Source organism: Aptenodytes patagonicus, chromosome 11 (genome assembly GCF_965638725.1).
Source record: "Aptenodytes patagonicus chromosome 11, bAptPat1.pri.cur, whole genome shotgun sequence".
NCBI classification, from domain to species: domain Eukaryota; kingdom Metazoa; phylum Chordata; class Aves; order Sphenisciformes; family Spheniscidae; genus Aptenodytes; species Aptenodytes patagonicus.
Window position 1 is genome coordinate 10,468,696 of NC_134959.1, and position 21,569 is coordinate 10,490,264.

Consider the following 21,569-nt stretch of genomic DNA (forward strand, 5'->3'; position numbering starts at 1 on the left):
ACTGAAAATACTACCATAAGATAAGTTTATCAACTGCATATTGTTTTAGGAGCTAGACTATGGGGAGTTATTCATTCCTTCTAATAAGAGCAATATTGTAATATATCTTGTCTTTACCAGAGGCTGGGTTAAATTAGATTAAGAGCATAAAAAAAAAGAAAGATTCATGATGGTGAGAAACAAGAGAGAAAATAGACAAGATTTGGAACAGCTAAGGAAGCCCTGAGAACATGCTAGATAAATGGGCTGTCTTGAAATAAAAAAATAACACCTCAAGTACAAGTGGAGAGTATAATAGAGAGTACTTTCTATTTGAAGTCACTGCTAACCTGTTAAATTCCTATAAAGCAAAATAGGACCAAATATTAGTGCTCACACTGGGTGGCACCACAGGAATCTCTGAAATAGTCAATGTGTTAAGATACCAGCTGGCTTCCATAGCTAAACAATACACAACAACAATCTAGTCTACTCTTCTTTTCTTTAGACAGCCCCTTCCTGTTAAAAGGATCATTTAGAAGTTGTCCAAGTTTCAAAAGATCCGAAAGCACTCACTGTAGCCTCTTTTCTTTCCCACTGAACTTGACAGGAAGTTTATCACCAACTCCAGTTTCAGTACTACTCGACTTCAATTTGTAGACCACAAGCCTGATAGTCCATGGGGCAACCTCACACCCCAGGCTCATGTTCTCATCATGATAGCAACAAAGTTGATTCTTCCCTTTTATCTTTGCAAGATCTCCAAAATTACCAATGAACTATCCACCAGTACTTTCAGTTCAGGTGTCAATTCCCTGCAGTTGTGATTTAAACTAATTGGCACTGCTGTGATACTTGCATCTTTCAAAGACAGAATTGGCAAAAACCTGAATAAACAAGGCTATGGAAAGCCAGCAGGAGTACACACTTGTTGGACATATTACCAACAGAGATAGTTAAAAAAACTGTTCAAAAGAGAAACACTATTAGAAATTTGTAAACTTTGAGGAAGTTTAGTTCTAGTGCAATGGTCGTAAGATCAGCGGAATCTACCCCGCAAACATATATCCCATACCCAAAAAGTCTTTGCGCTAAGAGTATTAAGTAGGACAGTTTTCCATACCCTTTTGATTTAATGCTACAGAATCAGTTTAATTTTCAGAAAATTCAGTTTTGTCTTTTGGCATAAAATGCTTTGTAAAAGCTCAGCACATTTCTTGGCTATCTTAATTGCTCATAAAGATTCTCAGCCAACAATCAAGTGCTTCCAAAAAATTAACAAAAGCCCTACTACATGCTAATTCCCCAGGTTTTTTTATATTTCTAGTCAGTTCTTTCAATGTCAAGCGTTAGCCAATGATAATATACATTGGCTTGAAGCCATCATCTTCTTTTTAAGCTTATTGTGACTGCAAGACACTAAGTGGTATATCCCAAAGGAAGAGTGGGGAAAGCATTGCTGAAAACTATCTGCTTGTAAAAACTATCCATGTAAAAAGCACTTGCTCTTCCAAAAGCACATATTCACTTTACAGAACATTCAAAAGAGCAAAATTTTGTTAGCCTTAGTTTCTGCAGGAAACAAATTATTTATCTGTTTGACTGGCATACAGCCAGATATAAAAATATATCCATGCCGTATTTGAAAGCTGGTCTTGGTATATATGCATCTCCAATAATTTCTTGCATCAATTAAATTCTGGTTTACTTGGTACATAGTCTGATCCTGAGCAGCTAATGGGAGATTTCTTTTTAATTTGGGAGTGTGTGTGGGGGGGTGTGTGTTTGTTTTTCAATAAGCTGTGGATTAAGGATAGGAAAATGGGTGCTTATCGCAACTTGTTTTCAAGGCCTAGGCCCAAATTTGGTTACCTTTACTGCATGCCCAAACTTTTGTCCACAAACAAACATACAGAGCCTTTTACTTAAGCAGGGATTCTATCTGCTGAAATCCTGAATCCTTTATCCCATCATTTCTAACATTTACCTCCCCTCCATTAGCAGTACGATCCCCCATGAATACATCTATGGGCAATTAATTCACATATAATCATATGTCACCAGTTGATTCTCTAGAGGAAACTTATTGTTTAACTTTTGATACTCTCTCTTTAGCTTGTCTCAAAACGATATTTGACTTGGGAATAAATTACTGGAGTTATTCCGACTTTTCATAGTTTGGGATATTCTTGCATTTTCCATTTCTGTCCCTTAAGCAGATGTATTACTGAACTTAAATAATACACCTAGAGAATTTTACTTTTTTTTTTTTTTTAAACACAGAGGAAAGCAGTTATAGTTTTTGCCACATACAACATGAGTGCATTTCAACTGAAAAATCAAAATGGGATGGAAGTAAGAGTAGTAATGTTGCTGTGTAGAACTGCTTGCCTGGAACAAAGGCGCAGAAGCCAGATAGAGCTCAGCTCAGTCTGCGGTCACCTGGTGAATCGCTGGGTGTACCTACTGCACCACAATACTTCCACACTGTTTTAAGGTGAGGTCTGCCTGCCCACACAGTTCCTTCCTTACACAGTATCAGGCCAAACTAGGGAGGATGAAATGAGAATGACTGCACCAAACCTAACCTCTCTGCAAGGCATGTAGCCAGTTTAAACACTAGGACAGCCTGGACTAAAGCACAGGTTTGGCACCATCCTTGGGTTACTGTTTACACATATGGGGGAGCCCAAAGGGCAATAAATTAAGTTTATTTACTTTCAGGTTTTTAATGAGTAAATTTTAAGTGCTCATTGTGATGGTTTTCTATTTCAACAATTTGTTAGATGTTAAGGCCAACAGGACCGCCGTGTTGCCTGAGCTTCTGCCTACTAAAAAGCCGTATCTTTGATGAAAATCCAGTGCCTCGCTAAGAATCCCACTCTGAATGAGTCTCTTCCCCCCTCTGCTCCAAATCAGTTTCTTGGGATGCTGACTCATCCCATAAACTAAAGCATGCCCTGTGCTACAAAAGCATGCTCCTCTGTTTCACTCTTGGCCAAAACTTTCTCTGCAAAACCTTGGAGTCTTTTCACACCTAGTAACAAGACAATTCCTCTGTTTGCTCGGAGCACGAATTTTTGAGTTTTCACATTCCTCCTTGTGCACTGAAGTTCTTTCAGCATCAATCAATTCATGATACAAAGAATCTTTCTAGGAATAAGCAATCAAAATTACAATTATGCAACATACATAATTGACTCCAGCAGGATATCCCCCAATAACAGGGAAACAATTGCCGACTGGCTCCCCCAGAGTCTGTTACTAACAGCTCCAGAAATCGGTCTAATAAATAGGTTGTCCATAAGAGCATGAATTCATACAATGGATCTGTCTCAGGCTGTCTCTTAGGGCTTTGAAAGCCCTTAGTTTTGGCATCTGTATAACCACACATTGTAAGTGTCTCTTCACAACCGACACGTTCTTTCTTTCTCTGCTGTACAGAAGTACACTTGAACCAGAGCAGCCCAACCAGTGAATTCCCCAGCTATGGTGAAAACGGAAATGATACCAGTTTACTTGTTTCACCCCTTCTGGTGGCTGGAGTAGTGATCGGACTTGTGCTATTTCTATCCTGTGTTACAATCATTGTTGGCAGTCTGCGAAAGGATGGACGGTTAAGACACCCACATCTGAGGAGAGATGCTGTTTATGGTAAGATAGCTAGTTATAGCAAGATAATGCTTAACTTCATTAATATAGAATCATAGAATCATAGAACCATTAAGGTTGGAAAAGACCTCTAAGATTGAGTCCAACCGTCAACCCAACACCACCATGCCCACTAAACCATGTCCCTAAGTGCCTCATCTACACGTCTTTTAAATACTTCCAGGGATGCTGACTCAACCACTTCCCTGGGCAGCCTGTTCCAATGTTTAACCACTCTTTCAGTAAAGAAATTTTTCCTCATGCCCGTCTCGTGCTACAGGCAACAAAAAGCATCTGGCGGCTGTGCAAGTGATTAAAAAAATAAAATAATTAAAAAATAGGATGAGTAGGTCACAGGCAGCTTTGTAGTTTAATAGCATCTTTGTGCTGGCACTGAATTCACATAGTACAAGCTCCATAGTTAATGGTAAACATAAATAAGGCCAATGCTGACAGCATTTCTTAAAGAGCTTATTTTCCCTTGATACAGTATAAGATTTCTTCTCTATCGCTAGACTCCTGATAGTTTATTTTCATATCCCATTATAGGCTTGGTATAGCACATAATGGAATTTCTATTTGTTGGAAAGCCAGGAATCTTTTCACTTCTGCAGTGTGCACCAACCTACAACAATGACTGGGCAATTACTTCTTTTCTGACCACAAAAGTTAATAACTGGATATAAACAGAACAACAGGGCATCAAAATGTCATTACAACTGTCATCATCATTAATGATGTCATTAATGACATCAATGTCATTACAACTGTCATCATCATTAAAGAGACTGGTTTGCTATCAAAAAAGTGCCAATTCCCATCCCCCTACGCCCCGACAAAAATCCCCCATACTTTAAAAGGATTTGGAAGTATGAAGGAGTTAATTGTAGAATTATATTTTGGCCAATTTTGGGTTTGCTGACCAGAAGGTAAAAGCCACTTTGTCAGGGAAATGACAGAATCTGATTATTTCTATATTTAAGGAAAAAACAGTTACAAAAAGTTACTTTGTATGTATTCAGCTAGTAAAAATTCAAATTATAAATGGATTAATGAATTGAGTGGAGCATCAACAATTTCTGTCATCTGTGGTTAGGCTCCTATATCTGCAGTTTGCTATGAGAGTACAGTTCTTTGCATATTGTTGAGTGTTTCTTCTTTATACAGAAAAGATAATAATAGTGAGCCACATAAAAACGCATTGGCTCAAATCTTGATTTCACTGAGGTAGATCAAGTATCCACTGAAGTCAACTGGACTTCATTTAACTATTTGGACTAGGAATTTTCATGTCTAAAAAACACATTTCGTAGGATCAGTTTGTCCATCTAGAGCCAGGAATAATTATTTTTGGCTTTCCCAGAAACATTTATACAGATAACTGAATAACATCGATGTTTTGGGAATAAATTTTAGACTCCAAGTGAAATGCAAACTCCCATGGTCACGTACAGAGGGGAAAAAGGAAAAAAATAAAAATAAAAAAAAATAATGTCTACTATTATTGTAACATCTATTTTTCCCACTTTTCAGCAGCTAAATTTGGGATTAAATACTTAAACCCAAATTGGAGTTACAGTTTTACCCCTGAACAGCAATATTTTGGCATGATAAAATGCTGACCATTAAGATTAAATCACTACATTTAAATCTACTGCTATGTTAATTTCAGGTCCTTTAAAAACCATGAAGCCAGGCAAAAACATAAGGACAATTTTCAAACTGCTGGTTCGAAATAACAATGCTAGAGAAATGAAAACAGAAAAGCATGGTGATATTTTAAGATTATTCTTTTGAATTTCTCTGAAACTAAATTGTGCCAGTCTACCCAAGTGAAAGTTTTACATTAGCACACACCATCCTAGTATCTCAGCATGCTTCCACTGCCCAGCATGGGAGCAGCGGGAGTCACTGTGAAGTTGGCTTCCTTCACTTACCAAGCAAAAGGAAAGCACAGTGCATGATAGACTGGATTAGTCCTGGTAAATTCCTTGAGAATAAATTGGCAGAGGTAAAAATTGCCAGAAGGAGGAACAAACAGTTCAAGTGAGTCCTGCCCTTTACCCTCTGTTGAGACAGACACTACTTTGATGTCACTTTAGAAGCTGGCCCTTCTCTCCAGGTACTATTTTAATGCATCAAGTGAAAAGGAGGGATCACTTTATTTGGAAGACAATTGCAGCCACTGGGGGGGGGGGGATAATGGAATTGCTGCATTTCCACAATTTGGGACATTCTTATGGAAATTTACCCCAGAATGTTGAGCATTAACTATCCTCAAAGACAGAAAATAGCACTAACTCCTTCGTATTTCTGGAGCTATGAAACTCTCGTGTGAAAGCATTAAGAAAGGCCTGGAGCAGGCAGCAAGATGATTTTCTCTACTATTTTCCCCTTTTTGTGAGTGCTTTATTGAGAACAGCATTTTCTCAAGACACATACCTACAAACACCTAAGCCTCATTTTAAAAACCTTCACAGAATTGGCAAGGTTTCAATGTATCGACTCCTGGGAACTTCAGCAATCCTGCTAATGTTTGAAGCTGCATGAAGCAGAACTGCCACTCCTTTTAAACCTTTGAGGCACAAGAAAAACTTTAGACACTTGCATCTTGTAGGGCAGCACTAATTATATAGACCCTGTGCCATAGGTGTCTGAAACACCACAGTTCATCTACAGATGACGCTAACTTGCTCTTAAAGGAATAGAAATGTCCTGTGAAACCTGATTGTTCCAAAATACTAGTAATTCCTCTGCCTCAGATAGGTTTTATTTTCTGATTTATGGTAGCGTTATAAACAGTGATATTGTCTCAGAGAATCCACCATGGAGGAAAAGAGCAGCAAGTATTAATTGCCTGTTTTCCAGCTCCAGATGGCTTCTCTTATGGTGGCTCTTTTGGAGAGCTGAGATCCACCTGCATGGAGGAGTTTCCCCCAGCTTTTAATTTTGGTTCCTATCTGGATACACTTTCTCAGGTCAACGTCATGTATCCCGATTCACCTCCACGGTAAGCACTTTTCTAAGATTCTGAGTGTTATAGTTCTGCACTTGCAAAGCCTCTTAAAGAAGAAAATAAAACTGTTAGACCTATACCCACTACAAAAACACAGGTCACACAAACTCTAAGTACAGACAGACTTTGTTTAGTTTGAGTATAAGTTTTCCTTAGTAGAATATATCTTTGCTAAATAAAGGCATGTGTACAGCCAATTCTCATTTACTAATATTAACATTAAAATTTATCATATTGATAGCATACTAATGAAACACACAGTTAAATTACTTATGAACATCTTTCTTTGAAAGAAATGATTTTACAAGTCAAAGTTTCACTTCCAGGAAAAAAAAACCCACAAACTTTTTTCAAGAGCTTTCAGGTTACATTTATTACTGACCTTGAGACTGCTCAGATCAGAATAAACAGAAAAAACAAAAAGGCGGGGGGGGGGGGGGGGGGGGGGGGGAGGGAGGAAGAAAGGAGAAGTGCAAGAAACCCTTAAACCTTTCTGTATTTTTCAGCAAGCCTCACTTCTCCAGCTTTCTTAACCCCAGTATTCTATCAGAAAGCAGAACTGAAGAAGACATACCATTCTGACATACCCAGTAATTGTACTTAACCTCCTAATTTAGGATAGGGAGAAAATCGTTTGGGATTATTCATCTTATATCAGTAATCTGTGAAGGAGGATGACTACTATTTTAGCTGTTTAACCCAAACCTGCTCTGGAGAGCCATAGTTGCCTGGATTGTAATACCATCTTTGGAGAAGAGCGTCCTTCAAATATCAGGCAGTTCTAATTGCCTGGGGAGGTAACATCGCCAGAAAAAGCTCTTTCCAAAGACAGTTATTCCAGAAATTATATAGCAGCTCATTCCACATTTGTGTGCCTGCATTCACAGGATACAAGAACGGCCATCACGAGTGACAAGAGTCCCACTCTAGGCCATCTATATCTCCTCTGTGTGCCTCATGCACCTTGAGGTTAATAAATGAAGGAATTCGGTTGCTCCCTCTAATGAACCAACAGAAATAATTTTAAACAGAACATGACTTCAGGCTTTCTGTAGTGCTGTATCTTACAAACAGTAAATAATGGTTGAACAGCTATGCTCCCCCTTTTTATTTTTCTTTTCTTCCTTTTAAACACTCTGTTTTGAGTTAAACCGATATAAGACCAGCCCTTTTCTGACTGCTTGAATACATATGCAATATAGAGCAAGTCAGTAGTATGAACGTACAATATATAGATCTTTGACTTTTCTATAAGCAACCCTTTATGTATTACAAAGTCATACTATAGAATAAATGGGCTTTTAGAGATGGTGTAAATATTTTCGCAGAAAGCTCACATGTGAAAAATTATTCTGAGCCTGGCATCTAAATTTGTAGAACTTCATATAAATCCACTTAAAATTTTAGACCGGTGTTTGGACCCACACCCACGAGTCTTTACTAATAAAAGCCAGCCAGCTGACACACAAGCAACAGCTTGAGTGGGCAATTGGCCAGATTTCTGAGAACAAGCTCAGACTCCTGTGAACAAGCTCTGAGAACATATTTCTTTAGCAGACAGGTCTCCTAAGATTAAACCAAAGGTTGCTCCTATTTCCAGTTTGAAACGGGCCCAAAGAAGGATTTTTCACCTCTATGGAGTTCTGTTTGGAAGGATATACATGAGTGATACAGGATAGCACTAGATGATCTGTGCTTTCCTGTAAATTCTCCAGCTACTTCTGTAATAAGCCTGGTACAAGTTAACTGTCTTGTGTCCTACCTTGTTCTAAGAAGCTGTTCTGGGACATCAGTACTAGGATCAGAGAGACATAAAGGTGTCCAACCACTGCCTCCTCAAGATTCCCTTCTGGGCTGAGTGGACTGCGTCCCTGAGGGGCCCAAGGTCTGACTGCATACACAAGGAAACACTGCTCATCCCATTAATTGCAGTTCTGCGTCACAGGTCAAAAGTAAAGATTATTGTTAATGGTTTTGCTGTTTTCTTGCTGCTACCATAGTTAAATATTTTAGAAAAAGTAGCTTTGGCAAATCTTTAAAATCTTAATAAGTTTTAAATCTTAGCAACACAACTTGGAGAAAGCTTCAGGAAAAGAGCTTAGCAGATGGCTGAAAGCAAAGCTACGTAGAGAGACATTTAAACTTACTATTAATACGTTATATAGTCCATTGTAACTTTCTGTTCAGAAAAGCATTGGTTGAGAAGCATTGTACGAATACATTGCATTATGTAAGAGCCTAAAAAATTTCCGTATAGCTACCTTTACACTCTCCTCCATGGCACAACACTAAAGTGTATTTTTTCTAATTAGTAGAGCATGGAGAGTATTTGGAATGATGGGTGCTAACACCAGGAAAACTGACTGTCAGACATGGCCTTGAAGGATAAACAAGACATGCTTGACCTTGCACATTTAAAATATTAACTCAGTGGGATCAATCTTGTTACATATGATAGTGTTTTGAAGAGTAGGTTTACTGAAATGTAGCACTGGCTAAATTAATGCAATTCCTTCTTCTAATTCATGCAGTGCAAGATGTAATTTAAAGCTAAACTAGCATGTCCAAAAGCTAATAACGCAACTGTAGCATAAACAGAACAGAAATAAAGAACGGCGAGGAAAGCAACTGCATTGGCAAATAACTCTTAACACGTATTTGAAGTGAAAGAATGCAGTGAGTGAAAACTAGCGTCCTGCTGCCACAGGCAGACACCAAGGCATGAGCTTCATTTAACTGCATTGTTCTAATACAGCCTGCAAGAGGCAACAGCATAACATCACTGCATACTAGGTGCTGCTGAGCTGAGTATTCCTGAACATACCATTTTTGCTAAAACCATACTTTCTGAAATTATTTCAGTAGAAAGCATGACACCTCTATTTGGCCAAGGGGGCGATTATAATCAGTCTAGAAGTTTTCATTAGATTTTACAGTTGGGCTTTAAACCATGAAATGAGTGGAAAAGGAATTTTAGGGGAAGGCTGATTAAAAAGTCAGAGTTAAGAGTACCCATTTCTATCGCTGAGGGAGAGCTAACTGTTCAGGACTGCCCGCTCTCGACTCTCCAATTGAAAGTCCAATACAAAATACTATTTATATAAAAACTTTAATTGGGAAATTAATTTATGAAAAATGCCTTGGGATGTTAATAATTTAATTGCTTTGATATCTAAATCACAAATTTCATTTGAGGCTCAATTTTATTATCACCATAGACACTTCCACTAACCACTTTCTTACTTTAGATTTTACGTTAGATTTAGAGGAATACCATACACAGAGTTTTGTCATTAGCCTGCCATAGTTGCAGGGTGGTTACAGAGAAGCCATTTGGTCAATTTGTCTTGACAGCCCAAAATATACAGTGCTCCTATCCATAAACATCCCTTTAGGATAATTAATGACTTTCTAATGAATCTCAGATCTGTGTTAACATCTGTCAGATTGATTTTACATGAGGCGTAGAAGGGAAATATAAAAACAAAATACAGTGGGTATGAACTAAGCAGTTTCAAGGTATTAGGGGTCTGTATTTTAGAGCCTATTTCTAACATGTACAGATACTTGTAGCAGTGCTGGAAGTTAAGTTAATGTTTCATAGTCAGTGTTACCAGAGATGGCAAAATATTTGTTTCTAAGAAACTTCAGTCATCTGAGAAAGATGATCCAGGTGGTCTAAAAACAATTCTAAACCACAGAATTTTTCTCCCCCCAAACTAGGAAACTTGAACAAATTCAACCAGGACAAAAATATAAGAACGCTCTCCCTGCCGCAGTTTAACTATCATCATAGTAAATATGACTTTGAAAGAAATACTGGAAAGGCTATAAATCCAATATTTGCCAATTTGTTCAATATTCACTGTTACAGTATGAGTAAAATCATCTAATCAAATTTTTAGTATCTTTAGACTTTTAAGAAGAATCAAAGAAAAAAAGTCAAGAGTATTATTTGGAATTATATGACAGGCAGCAGACCTTTAATCAAAAAAGTCTTCCGGAGTTTGATCAAGATGTCTGTAGTTGTCATTTTACATATCGCAAACACATGCTGTTGACACTGTGTGGATAATACCTTTATAGACAGAAATCACAAGCTCGTGCTCATGTTCACTGTGCCCAGAGTTCATTGTAACACACGCACTTATACTGAGCTTTCCTAATTAACTTTTTATATATACGTAATAAGAAAGCTGTTTAAAATAATTTGAGCTTACATGTTTTAAATGGCTTGAAGTACAGTACCAATCAAGGACCAAGTAAATTAAAAACTATTGCATTTTTTTGATGAGAGTCTCTAAAATCCTAACAATGAGGAGATTTGAGGTTCCCTGCATTAACGGAGTTTTATCAACTTTTCACCTTTTGGCCTGAGGAAATGCATTTCACGCTACTCAACTAAGTGCTTTTTCACTCCTTAGTGATTAGATATTAATGGTACGTACAGAGCTTTAGGCAACCAAGGTTATCTCCTTTTTCATCTGTGACTCGTGACTGTCTAATACAGAACATGATTGAGGAATGACTCTTGAGCGAGATGGAGGGATTTAGCTTCAGGAATAGTTTTAATGGAAGCCACAAAAGTCCTCTCTGTATTTCACATTGAAATGTGTCCTGCAGGGCGCACTATGATAAAAACCTGTTAGTCACCCATTATCCTAGTATTCACATTAGAACACATTAGGGGTTTTTTTTGCTTGCTTAAGTGTGCTCACTCTACCTCATCTGGTCATCTTGCCTAATCTATATAGGATCAATTCTAGAGAAAATTGTCTTGTTTAGACTTGATAAATTCCAGTACTCTTAATACCCATGTTCAGTCTGCATTGTTTAAACAGGCAAATCCATTTGAAAATTACTTTAAAGTGGCAGAAGGAAATGCTCATGTCTTAAAGACAGTCCCTAATTTCCCTCTAAATATGAAAAACAAAAAAACCAAACTACTTAAGGTACTTTCTTTTCTAAGACATTCTTTTCCATCCCCCACTTCTGAGGAAGCAAGTTAGCCATATCAGAGGGAAGAAGGCTTGAACCAGCTTCCTAGATTTTCTTGAAAGACAGAATTAGGCTTGCAGGAAACTAACATAAAAACTTGCTATATTGTGCTGTATTCCTGCGCCAAGACCACTTTTCTTGAAAGCAAGGTAAGTAGCTTTTGGCACATTACAATGACAGTTGGCAAAGCATAAGATGGACATTTGTGGTTAATTTCAGATCTCACTTCAATACCCTAATTGAGATTTTCAGCGAGTAAAGTAAAAAATACCATTGGAAATATGACAGTATTAAATCCACTGGAAATCATGACATGAGATAAAACTCTTAATTCTTTCAATTCCAAATTCTGAGCAACTAGACCCTCAAAAGCCCCTCCCTTCACATCCTAGTGCTATTCCTAGTTAATATTAGATATAGAAACAAGTTAATTGCTTTTTGATTAGTTAGTTGCTCTCTGCTGTGAAGGGATTTTTACATGACACCCACATTTCACAGCCCACCTAGTGAGCAGACGGAGATTGCTCTAGTGCCTGACATTAAGCCAGCCCTTGAGAGGTCAGAGTCTGCAAGTGAGATCCCAACAAGAGTATCTAGATTAGTATTTCAGATGTCTCTGGTCTATCTCTAAACAGAGCCCTGCCCTATTGAGGTTCTCAGCTGATGTGAATGCCACCACACCAGTGGCAGCACCATCAAGTTATATCTGCTGTATGGACAGGTTTTCCCCTCAAGCTGCCTTCATCTTGCTATTTTCTACTAACGGATCATCCTTCAGGAAGCCATTTCAGTCAGAGGAACATAAGCTTGAAAGGCTCTTCTACAGTTACCAGTCCCACCGCTGCTGCTGCAAGTAATCATTTTTAATAGAAATTTACCTATTCCATAACAGAGTTTGCAAGGATCTTTTGTCCCCATTATACTCATTCCAGAATACCTAAGGACATACCTAATTCCTAATTATTATGGCAACCTAAATTTGTTTACAGCCATTTTATGATAGTTTCTTTTTGTGGCATTTCCATTCCTCTTAAATACCTATGCCTTTCTCTTTACTTGCTTCTTGTATTTGTAGTCAAAAATCTTCTCACACCTCAGCCTGCATGTTGTGAGGCTAAGGCACAAAGTTCTCTTAGCTTTCTGTCATCAAAAATATCTGTTGAGACGCTGTATCGTCTGACCAGCCTTTTTCTACACCTGTCCCAGTTTCACTCTAGAAGTGCAAACTATTGCTGCATATAAAAAAAAAAACACCAAAACAAAACCTGCAGCAGTGAAAGCAGAAAAACCTGGTGAAAGAGAGGCGCCAAGCATTTCTAACCAGAAATTTATTGTGCCATGCAGAACAATCACAACTTAAAGCTGTTAAGTCATTGATAACAGGAATGAAAAAAAGGAATATTTTTCTCTCATTTCCCAGTAGTTATACTTTCTGTTGCATACTGCAGCTAGTATTTCCTTCACCTGCTCAGAATTCATTCGTAGCATAATTAAAGCAAAGCCCTTTCTAGGAATACGATCCTAAAACATGTCACATGGCAAACTTCAAGTATTAGCAGGTCCTAAGCATTCCTGCTGACATGCAAAAATTGGTACTGTTGTTTAGAACCTTGTTTCTGGATTAACTCCATGGCTTGGGAGGCTACAAGAGATTATTCTGAAATAAATTTGTCTTAACTGATTATTATTACTCAACCAGTACCCATAGCTTCCCTGTCCTTTACTGTATAATGGTTACAGAAATCCAGAGACTAAACACTGCTTATGATCAAGTGGTTCTTATTATATATAAAATTAATGCCAGGCTGAAATGTATCATATAAAATCTTTATCATAGAATGACTTGTTTTATTTAAAACATTTATTTTAATTGTTTAAAGCTGCACAATTATGTTGAAACTGTATTATATCAATTTCAAATGCTATGTGGTATATGTTTTCATGAAAACAGTGTTTACATTTAATTTCATTTTTCATCTGGAATATTTATTCATCAAAGAGTCACAACTTCCTCAAGATTATCTTGACACATAGTGCAGAATGAAGATCCAGACTTTTAGTGCTTATTAACACAAATATTCCTATTGTAGTTGCGAGGAATGGGAAACTCCAGAAATAACTATGAACAGAAAAAACGCAGAAAAAAAAATTAATTCCAGGTTTCCTGTCTCTTCAAGGGTTAAGTTACTTAAGCCTTAGATGTTTCCTTGAACAATACCTTGGGTTGCATTTTTTACTATTTAAAAACATTAAAATAGAAAATAACTGTTATTTGTGCATGGTTACGTACTCCAAGATCAGGCAGGCACCTTGGAAGTGCATTTACCCCACCTCTGGGAGCTTAAAAGTCAATTAAGTTAGGAGATCAGCATCACTCTACGGCTAATAAAGAGAGAGAGGTTCCTCCAGAGTACCTTACGAGGAGTCTCACCCTTGTTTAAATAGCTGCATTTCAAACATACACAACAAAACATTCCCAGAAAATACTCCAGTGATTTTATGGAGTATTGGATCATTCCTTCAGGGCCCTGTCTTGGCTGACACTGTGGTCTGTTATCTCTAGGTGTTATGTGTTTGTTACTTACCCCCTCACCCACTGTAATTTGGGATCAGTCGTAGTAAAAAATTCTCATGTAATATTATCCAGGCCCAGAGACAGATGGATTTTTATTTCATACTAACACAATAACTAGGAGGACTGAAACTGCATAGGAGGAGGTGCCACTTAACTACATTTGCTTATTCTTGCACTATCATTCTCCTAATTACTAGGCCCCAACAATTCAGGGTGTGTCTTTTTTAATAAAGAAAGATGTTTTGGCTCTTCATTCTAAGCCACTGTTCAATAATTAAACTAAGTGAATGACTGAGACAATTAGTAATATGGAATGGATTGCTATTATATGAAAATATTAAACTAATGCTTAATAAATCACTGACAAAGCATGCAAAAGAAAAATCAAAATATAGTTAGTAAATGCACCTAGTATCTCAAATGGAAACTGTCAGCATCAAAAATAAACCTAGAAAAATATCCTGTCTTATGACATAGTCAAAAATGATACTTTTGCTCATGGTAGTTATACATCACCAAAGAATATATGTATTCTAAGAAAAAACACTTCAAAGGAAACACTGACAGATTTCCAAGCTGCTGTCCTACAAACCCAGCTGTTAGTAGATTGCACGATCAGAGCTAGCATCATCAGCTGAACTACTTACGTGGTCATCAAACACATCATTATTTTTTTCCTTTGACCCTCCTTTTAGAGAGTTACAGTATATTTGTTCTAATTTCAGTTTTTCTTTATTAGGTAACATCATATAAACATCCTTTGTGTTGTTTTCATAACAACTTAAACCTGTCAGCACATGTATTTTCCAGATTTAGTGATTCTGTTTACCATCATTAAAAGAAGACAGTAGGTCATCAGCAAAATGGAAACAATGCAACAGGAGCAATTTTAGTAGAGTCATAACACGTAACGAATGAATGAAGTAAACAAAAAGACATCTATTTCACAAAGAACTCTTCATTCCCCAGATTTGCCTTTTTTTCACTAGCTATTGTTTGCATCTTAAAAAATTCTGTAAGTAGAACCTTCTTTCCCCAGAGTAGGTCATAATTTATGAATGACAGCTAGTTAAATAAGCTCCTTTGGGTTTCCTTAGCAACAAACCCATCCTAATACTTACTGCAATGAGACCTCACAAATTCATGAAGTTATTCCCCCCCCCCGCAACATTCAAGCGAGGTCAGCTTGAAGAGCTGCTGTATTTTTTAAGCAACATTCTTCTCTTTGCAGATCACACTTACATGTGGTAAGATGATGTTAACAGACATCAGCCCTCCTTGCCTTTCCTAGTACAATTATCCTTTAAAAACTCAATAGCATAGTCTACAATGACAATGAAGTTATTCTGACAAGAAACAAGGCCAAAAAAAAAAAAAATGTACACAACAGCACATTTCATGGTCAGTAACCCCTTCCTTCTCATGACTGCCTGTAAGACACACAGAACCTTAAGATAATATAATTTTAAAAATATAATGGATTAAAGTGAATTCACCACAAGTACTGTAACCAAGGATTTTTTTCAGGGCTGAAAAAGAGACGCATGATATTCATGAGATGTAGTGTAATGAGTTCCTGTGGTCCATTATTAAGTTATGGTAACATAATACTTTTCAAAAGCATTTGCTTTCTTGTCTAAAAGGATTTTCCTGTGACTGCTGCACTGAACTTCAACCATCAGCTACTTTTTACATGTACAATAACGTCACAGAACTGAATCTCTCAGATAAAACATAACTATAATTGTATTTTTTGCAAGAGACTGGCAAGTATTTTTGGTTTTCCACTGAAGTCATGCAAGCTCCATGCTCTTGCATTTTCAGTTGCAAAACACAGATATATATACACATATACATGTAGGTGTCATTCCCTTAGCAGTTACTGAGGTTGCACTTTTACGATACAGCTAAGAAGTTCTGCCTGTGAGCTGTGGTCTAAGACCTACCCCACTTCCTCCATCTCTTATACTTCTACTTCCCTTGTGTTGCATTGATGCCCATCTGACTGTGCTGTGAGCTTCCAACTTAAGTAGTTAAATCAGTAGAAATCTGGCCCAGAAAAAACACACACAAAAAAACCCCAACCAAAACAAACCAATGAAAACCTCCAAAAAAACCACACACACACAAAAAAACCACGCACACAAACTTTTGGCCTATTTAGCTCCACATTGGGGATCATGGTTTGGAGGAAATAGTACAAGGAACACAGTGGGAGTATGCAACAGGGCAGGGGACACTTCCTTTCAATGACATAGACATTGTCTCATGTTGCAACCACAGCTTTACACATGATTGAGCTTTACAGCTGCCACCTTCTCAGATGAAATCAACAGCATTAGCTACCATACTTAAGTGACTTGCATGTAACAGTACAATTTTAATATTAGGAATCATCATTACTGATTGTTATGGATGCACTGGTTCTTTTTAGTGGTAGCCATCATTACATAGTACCTCTTGGCCCCTCTGGTATCGAGGTCTCCATACTACCCGATGAGAAAGCAGCTCCTTCATTCTATTCTAGTTTGCGCTGTTTGCAAGTAAAAAGAAAGAAACCTAAAAGCTGCGTCAAAGGTGCAGACCTCACACTGCAGGACAACTTAGCAGTACCACTTGGTTCGTGATACACACCGCACTGCAGTAAAATGCGAGAGTTCATTTGCCTCTTCTCCTCAAACATGAAGCTTTATTTTAAGACAACAGTAAGGATTTAGTCCAGTATCACTCACATCAATACACGATAATCAACTGCAATAAATTATTGTTATTACAATTTTTTAAAGTGATCCCTTAAATCTTTTGAGGAATAGTTTTCCAACCACCAACATATATGGACAGTGGGTGCCTGTCAAACTGTGTATTACTTTGTCATAGTTTAACCCCAGCCAGCAACTAAGCCCCACACAGCTGTTCACTCACTCCCCCCTGGTGGGACGGGGGGGAGAATCAGAAGAGTAGAAGTGAGAAAACTTGTGGGTTGAGATAAAGACAGTTTAATAGGGAAAGCAAAAGTCGTGCACACAAGCAAAGCAAAACAAGGAATCCATTCACTCCTTCCCATCGGCAGGCAGGTGTTCAGCCATCTCCAGGAAAGCAGGGCTCCATCACGCATAACAGTGACTTGGGAAGACAAACGCCATCACTCCGAATGTCCCCTCTGTCCTCCTTCTTCCCCCAGCTTTATATGCTGAGCATGACGTCATATGGTGTGGGATATCCCTTTGGTCAGTTGGGGTCAGCTGTCCCGGCTGTGTCCCCTCCCAACTTCTTGTGCACCCCCAGCCTCCTCACTGGTGGGGTGGGGTGAGAGGCAGAAAAGGCCTTGACTCTTGTGTAAGCACTGCTCAGCAGTAACAAAAACATCCCTGTGTTATCAACACTGTTTCCAGCACAAATCCAAAACATAGCCTCATACTAGCTACTATGAAGGAAATTAGCTCTAGCCCAGCCAAAACCAGCACATAGTCCTTACAATACTTGCTTAGAATCCTCTAATTAAAAAAAGATCTGGTAAATACTAGATGCATAAGTTTACATATTATGTTCTCTTTGAAGGAGGGACTGTGCTTTCCTGTCTGCAAAATAAAATTCATGCTTGTAGTGTTGGTAATTCATTAGTTATACTACAGGAATACCTCTGTAACAGCACTCTGAAAGCACAACCAAATTACTGAGGCTGTTAAACAGAGGGGGAAAACAAACAAACAAACAAAACCCAACCACAAAACACTCAGAAGCTAGGGGAAAAAATACAAAGTTAAAGTTGCTTGTATGACCTTAATTCATCTCCTTTCTATCCTCAACAGAAAATGGTAGGAACCTTATCTGTAGCCTCCACTACTAGTATCATAGCGATAGCTGTTTGCAGTGTCAGCATTACAAACAAAGATACCATGCTTTGAAGAGAATACGGGAAACGGAGTATCAAGATCATAAATTGCTAATGAAATACAAAAAGTTATTTTTTAAAAAATTAAAACTATTTGAATGATTTGTAGTCTCCTCCTTGGCCATAACTATCTGTAGGCACAGTTGTGAAGGTGCCAAAAAGTTACTTAATTGAAAACCTGGCATGTGTTCCTTACTGCCCTATTCAATTTTTAAAATGTGAACTTAATTGCCAAAAATGAGAGGGGGAACATTACTTGCATTGGAGTTTGGAGAAAAAGAGAATTATTTTTTATCCATCATATATATGAAGAAAAAGTGCCCTAACACTAATATATTGATATTTGGAACTAAACACTAAAAGGCCAGGTCTTGAATAACATAATTTGCTACCGATTTGTCTTGATTCTTAAGATCATTTTGCTATTTATGCCACCGAGCATTTTAGTTCTACAGAGCTGAGCTACAGTCCACAAAAGATATTAAATTAAATCCAAGGGAAAGAAATGCAGATGATCAGATAAAAGCAGTAAGTAGAAGGTTCATACTGTGCCCATTTCTCCTTTAGGTCTGTGGCAGATTTCCCTTGCACTGGACCCGGGCCCAGAATCGGGAGACAGAGAAGCTTCTTCCCTTTTGTGTCTCAGCAAAAGGATTCAAAGTTTTCCACCTTGAAACTCACATTACTGTGGGCTTTTCAAAACTGAAACTCTTTTACTATGGTAACAGGACTCAGTAGGTGCTCTTCATTAGCCTGATTAAGTCAGTCAAAATCTGTGGAGAGATTTTAAATAAATTCACTGGGCTTTGGGTCAGCAAAATGTAAATTAAGTAAAGATGCAGCTCATAGTAAGTAATCCTGCAAAGAGTGGCTCTTCCTTTACTCTTGCTGAGTTCATAGAGAGTTGAGGACATCAGGTCCTCGATCTCTGACTGAGGTCTAAGATCTTTTAAAAGAATATCAGGTATGCTTGAAAGCTTCAGTGGGCTTAGTAGAGGCTGGACTGAAATCTTTTCCACATGCCATACAAAAACAATTTGACCTTCTATGTGCTGGGACTTGTTTCTGAAGTATCTAGCAGCCCTATTCAGGATCTTCAGAACAGAGTTATGTTTTTAAATACCATTCTTTCTGATGGGCAAATTGAAATTTCCTAGTCTGAATTTAAAACCATCGTTCTCATGAATATAAAAATAAGATAAAAGGGAGGTAAAAACAGAAACACCTGTGGATATTTGAGTTATTTAGTAATCCAGTATTAAGATTTCACTTTCTTACCTTTCCCTTCTCCAAAAACCACTTCCATCACCCAGACTAGGAACAATACCAACAAAATCATCATGAGCACTCTGATGGAAAGGTATGAATGAGTGCAGCAGAACCAAGTATTGTTCTAAGGCAGGGCCTCCATGGTTGATTGCAGTAGATTTGAGCTCATTCTAACCAATGCAAGCTGCCCTGCTGCAAGCCACTTATAATCTACAAGTAGGGTTTATTAGCTTGGGTTTAGCCTGGCAGTAATGCAATTACAGGGGGCAGAATGACTGCCTGCAGTCTACTGGGAAGACATATGCTAAATATCCTAAGTTTCAGGAAATATCCTAGATCTTAATAGCTCTGCCGTTAGTGTGGTTGAGGAAATGGGTTCTTAACTCGTCCGGCTCCAGCAGAATTGTTTTTCAGGTTAACTGAGTAGGCGAAGGTGTTTTTACAGGAAACATTCCCTCCTTCAGAATTGGATTTAAAATGATCCTGAAACAGTTAAACAAGGCAGCCACAAACAAAGCAGGTCCAACATTTAAGATCATGATGTTATGACTCTTCCTCACTTTTGCCTGTAGCCAATGAGCCAGGAAAACAGGACCTTCCTTCAGACCACTAGACCTGGGCTGGTTTGATATAGCAAAAGTGGAGTCAGCTTTAGTTTGTGGACAAACAGGTGATGCTAGGATAGCCAGACAGTGGACCACCCAGATAACAGACCAGTTCTGGTTCAGCCCTCCTTGGGGCCACAGTGCAATCTCTGCAGAGTCCTTAGGCTCGGAGGGCTGGGCAGTGCCAGCGCAACACAGTACAAATGCGTGGAGCCTGCTCATGTCCACTCTGTTTGTTTGCATCCCCTTCCTGCAACACAGAACATGGGAAAAAACAAGCACAAAGACAACGCTGGTCTATCCAGGCTCATTATTTACCCCTCATGGGCCTCCCTAGGCTATGCAGTCCAAGCTCCAATCTAAGGTGCCTGTCTGCATTCACACCTGGACAGCAAGCACTGAGCATGGTAGTGGAGTGAGGAGGTAATAGTTTCCCCTGGCTCTAGCTTGGCGGCACAGACAGAACTACGAAGCCTGGATAGACCTGAGCTGGCTCCTCACAGAAACCCCACAAATAGGTCTGTCTTGCATTCCTCCTTCTCAGGAGGAACGTGACGGGTAGTCTGCCGAGTCTCAGAATGACCAGCATAAGTCTGTCAAGATTAATCATCACAGCTCTGTACCTCAGCATGAAATCCTGCTGCCCCTGCCAGCACAGATCTGCAACCCAGACAACCCACCGCATGTAACTGCTGGCTGAACACCAGAGACCCGTGAGTCAGGACAACAGCATTTGATATGATACTCTACTTTAGACTTCATCTAAAGCTCTCTATACCTTATTTCATAACTGTGAAATGGCAACACCACTTCCTTTTTCCCCAGCCATTTTCTAACTTAGCTACTTACAAGCAGTTGAGAGCAGGAATGAACCCCCGCTGTGTTGCACCTATGGCATCTGGTGCAGCGTGCACAGCTTTGTGTGAGCCAGCGGTGTTACTCCTCCTGCTCCTGCGTAACTGGCTGTAAGGAGCTGGGCTTATCCCCAGGCACCTCAGCTGAACAGTGCTGCCACAGATGTTACTTTCATGCAACAGGATGGGGTCTGAACATTCACTGAGACCTCTGGGATTATCTCTAGGTATTTGGAGATGTGCTTTTAAGTATTATACTCTCAAGTGTCTCACATGGCAGGGTAAGCAAGGATGTGGGCTGAGGAACAAAACACCAGACGATCCTTTTCTTCTCACTTTACCTGCCCCTGTTATGCTGAAAATAATGTACTGTGGCATTTTTCACAGGAATCTAATGAAAAAGTCTTTTTTTTCTTTCAGCTACGATGAATGCGTGGGGCCAGGAGCAACTCAAATATATATTCCCACAGATGATCCCCCCCCATATTCTTTTACGGACCCTTGTCAAAGAAATGAAATATCTATAAACATTAGCCTGGAAGAGGAAGCAGCACCTGGGACTACAGGACAGGCTGCAAATTATGCAGTCAGGCTGCAGGACTTGCAGCAGCCCATTTCATCCATCTCTTTGTCGTCTCTCACTCTGGAGGCTGCTCCCCTGTACGAGACGGTGGTATGTGAACAGAATATGCCCATCCCACTTGTTCCAGTGGAAATACTGAAAAATTCT

The 21,569-nt window shown here is 38.8% G+C and overlaps 1 protein-coding gene across 1 annotated transcript in view; it reads left to right on the plus strand.

The window, feature by feature from the left end:
* Positions 1-21,569, plus strand: part of BEAN1 (brain expressed associated with NEDD4 1) — a 64,532-nt gene that overhangs the window by 39,618 nt on the left and 3,345 nt on the right. Inside the window, 3 exon segments of the mRNA XM_076349105.1 lie at positions 3,424-3,633; positions 6,499-6,640; positions 21,260-21,567. Coding sequence (XP_076205220.1) covers positions 3,424-3,633; positions 6,499-6,640; positions 21,260-21,567 — 660 coding nt within the window.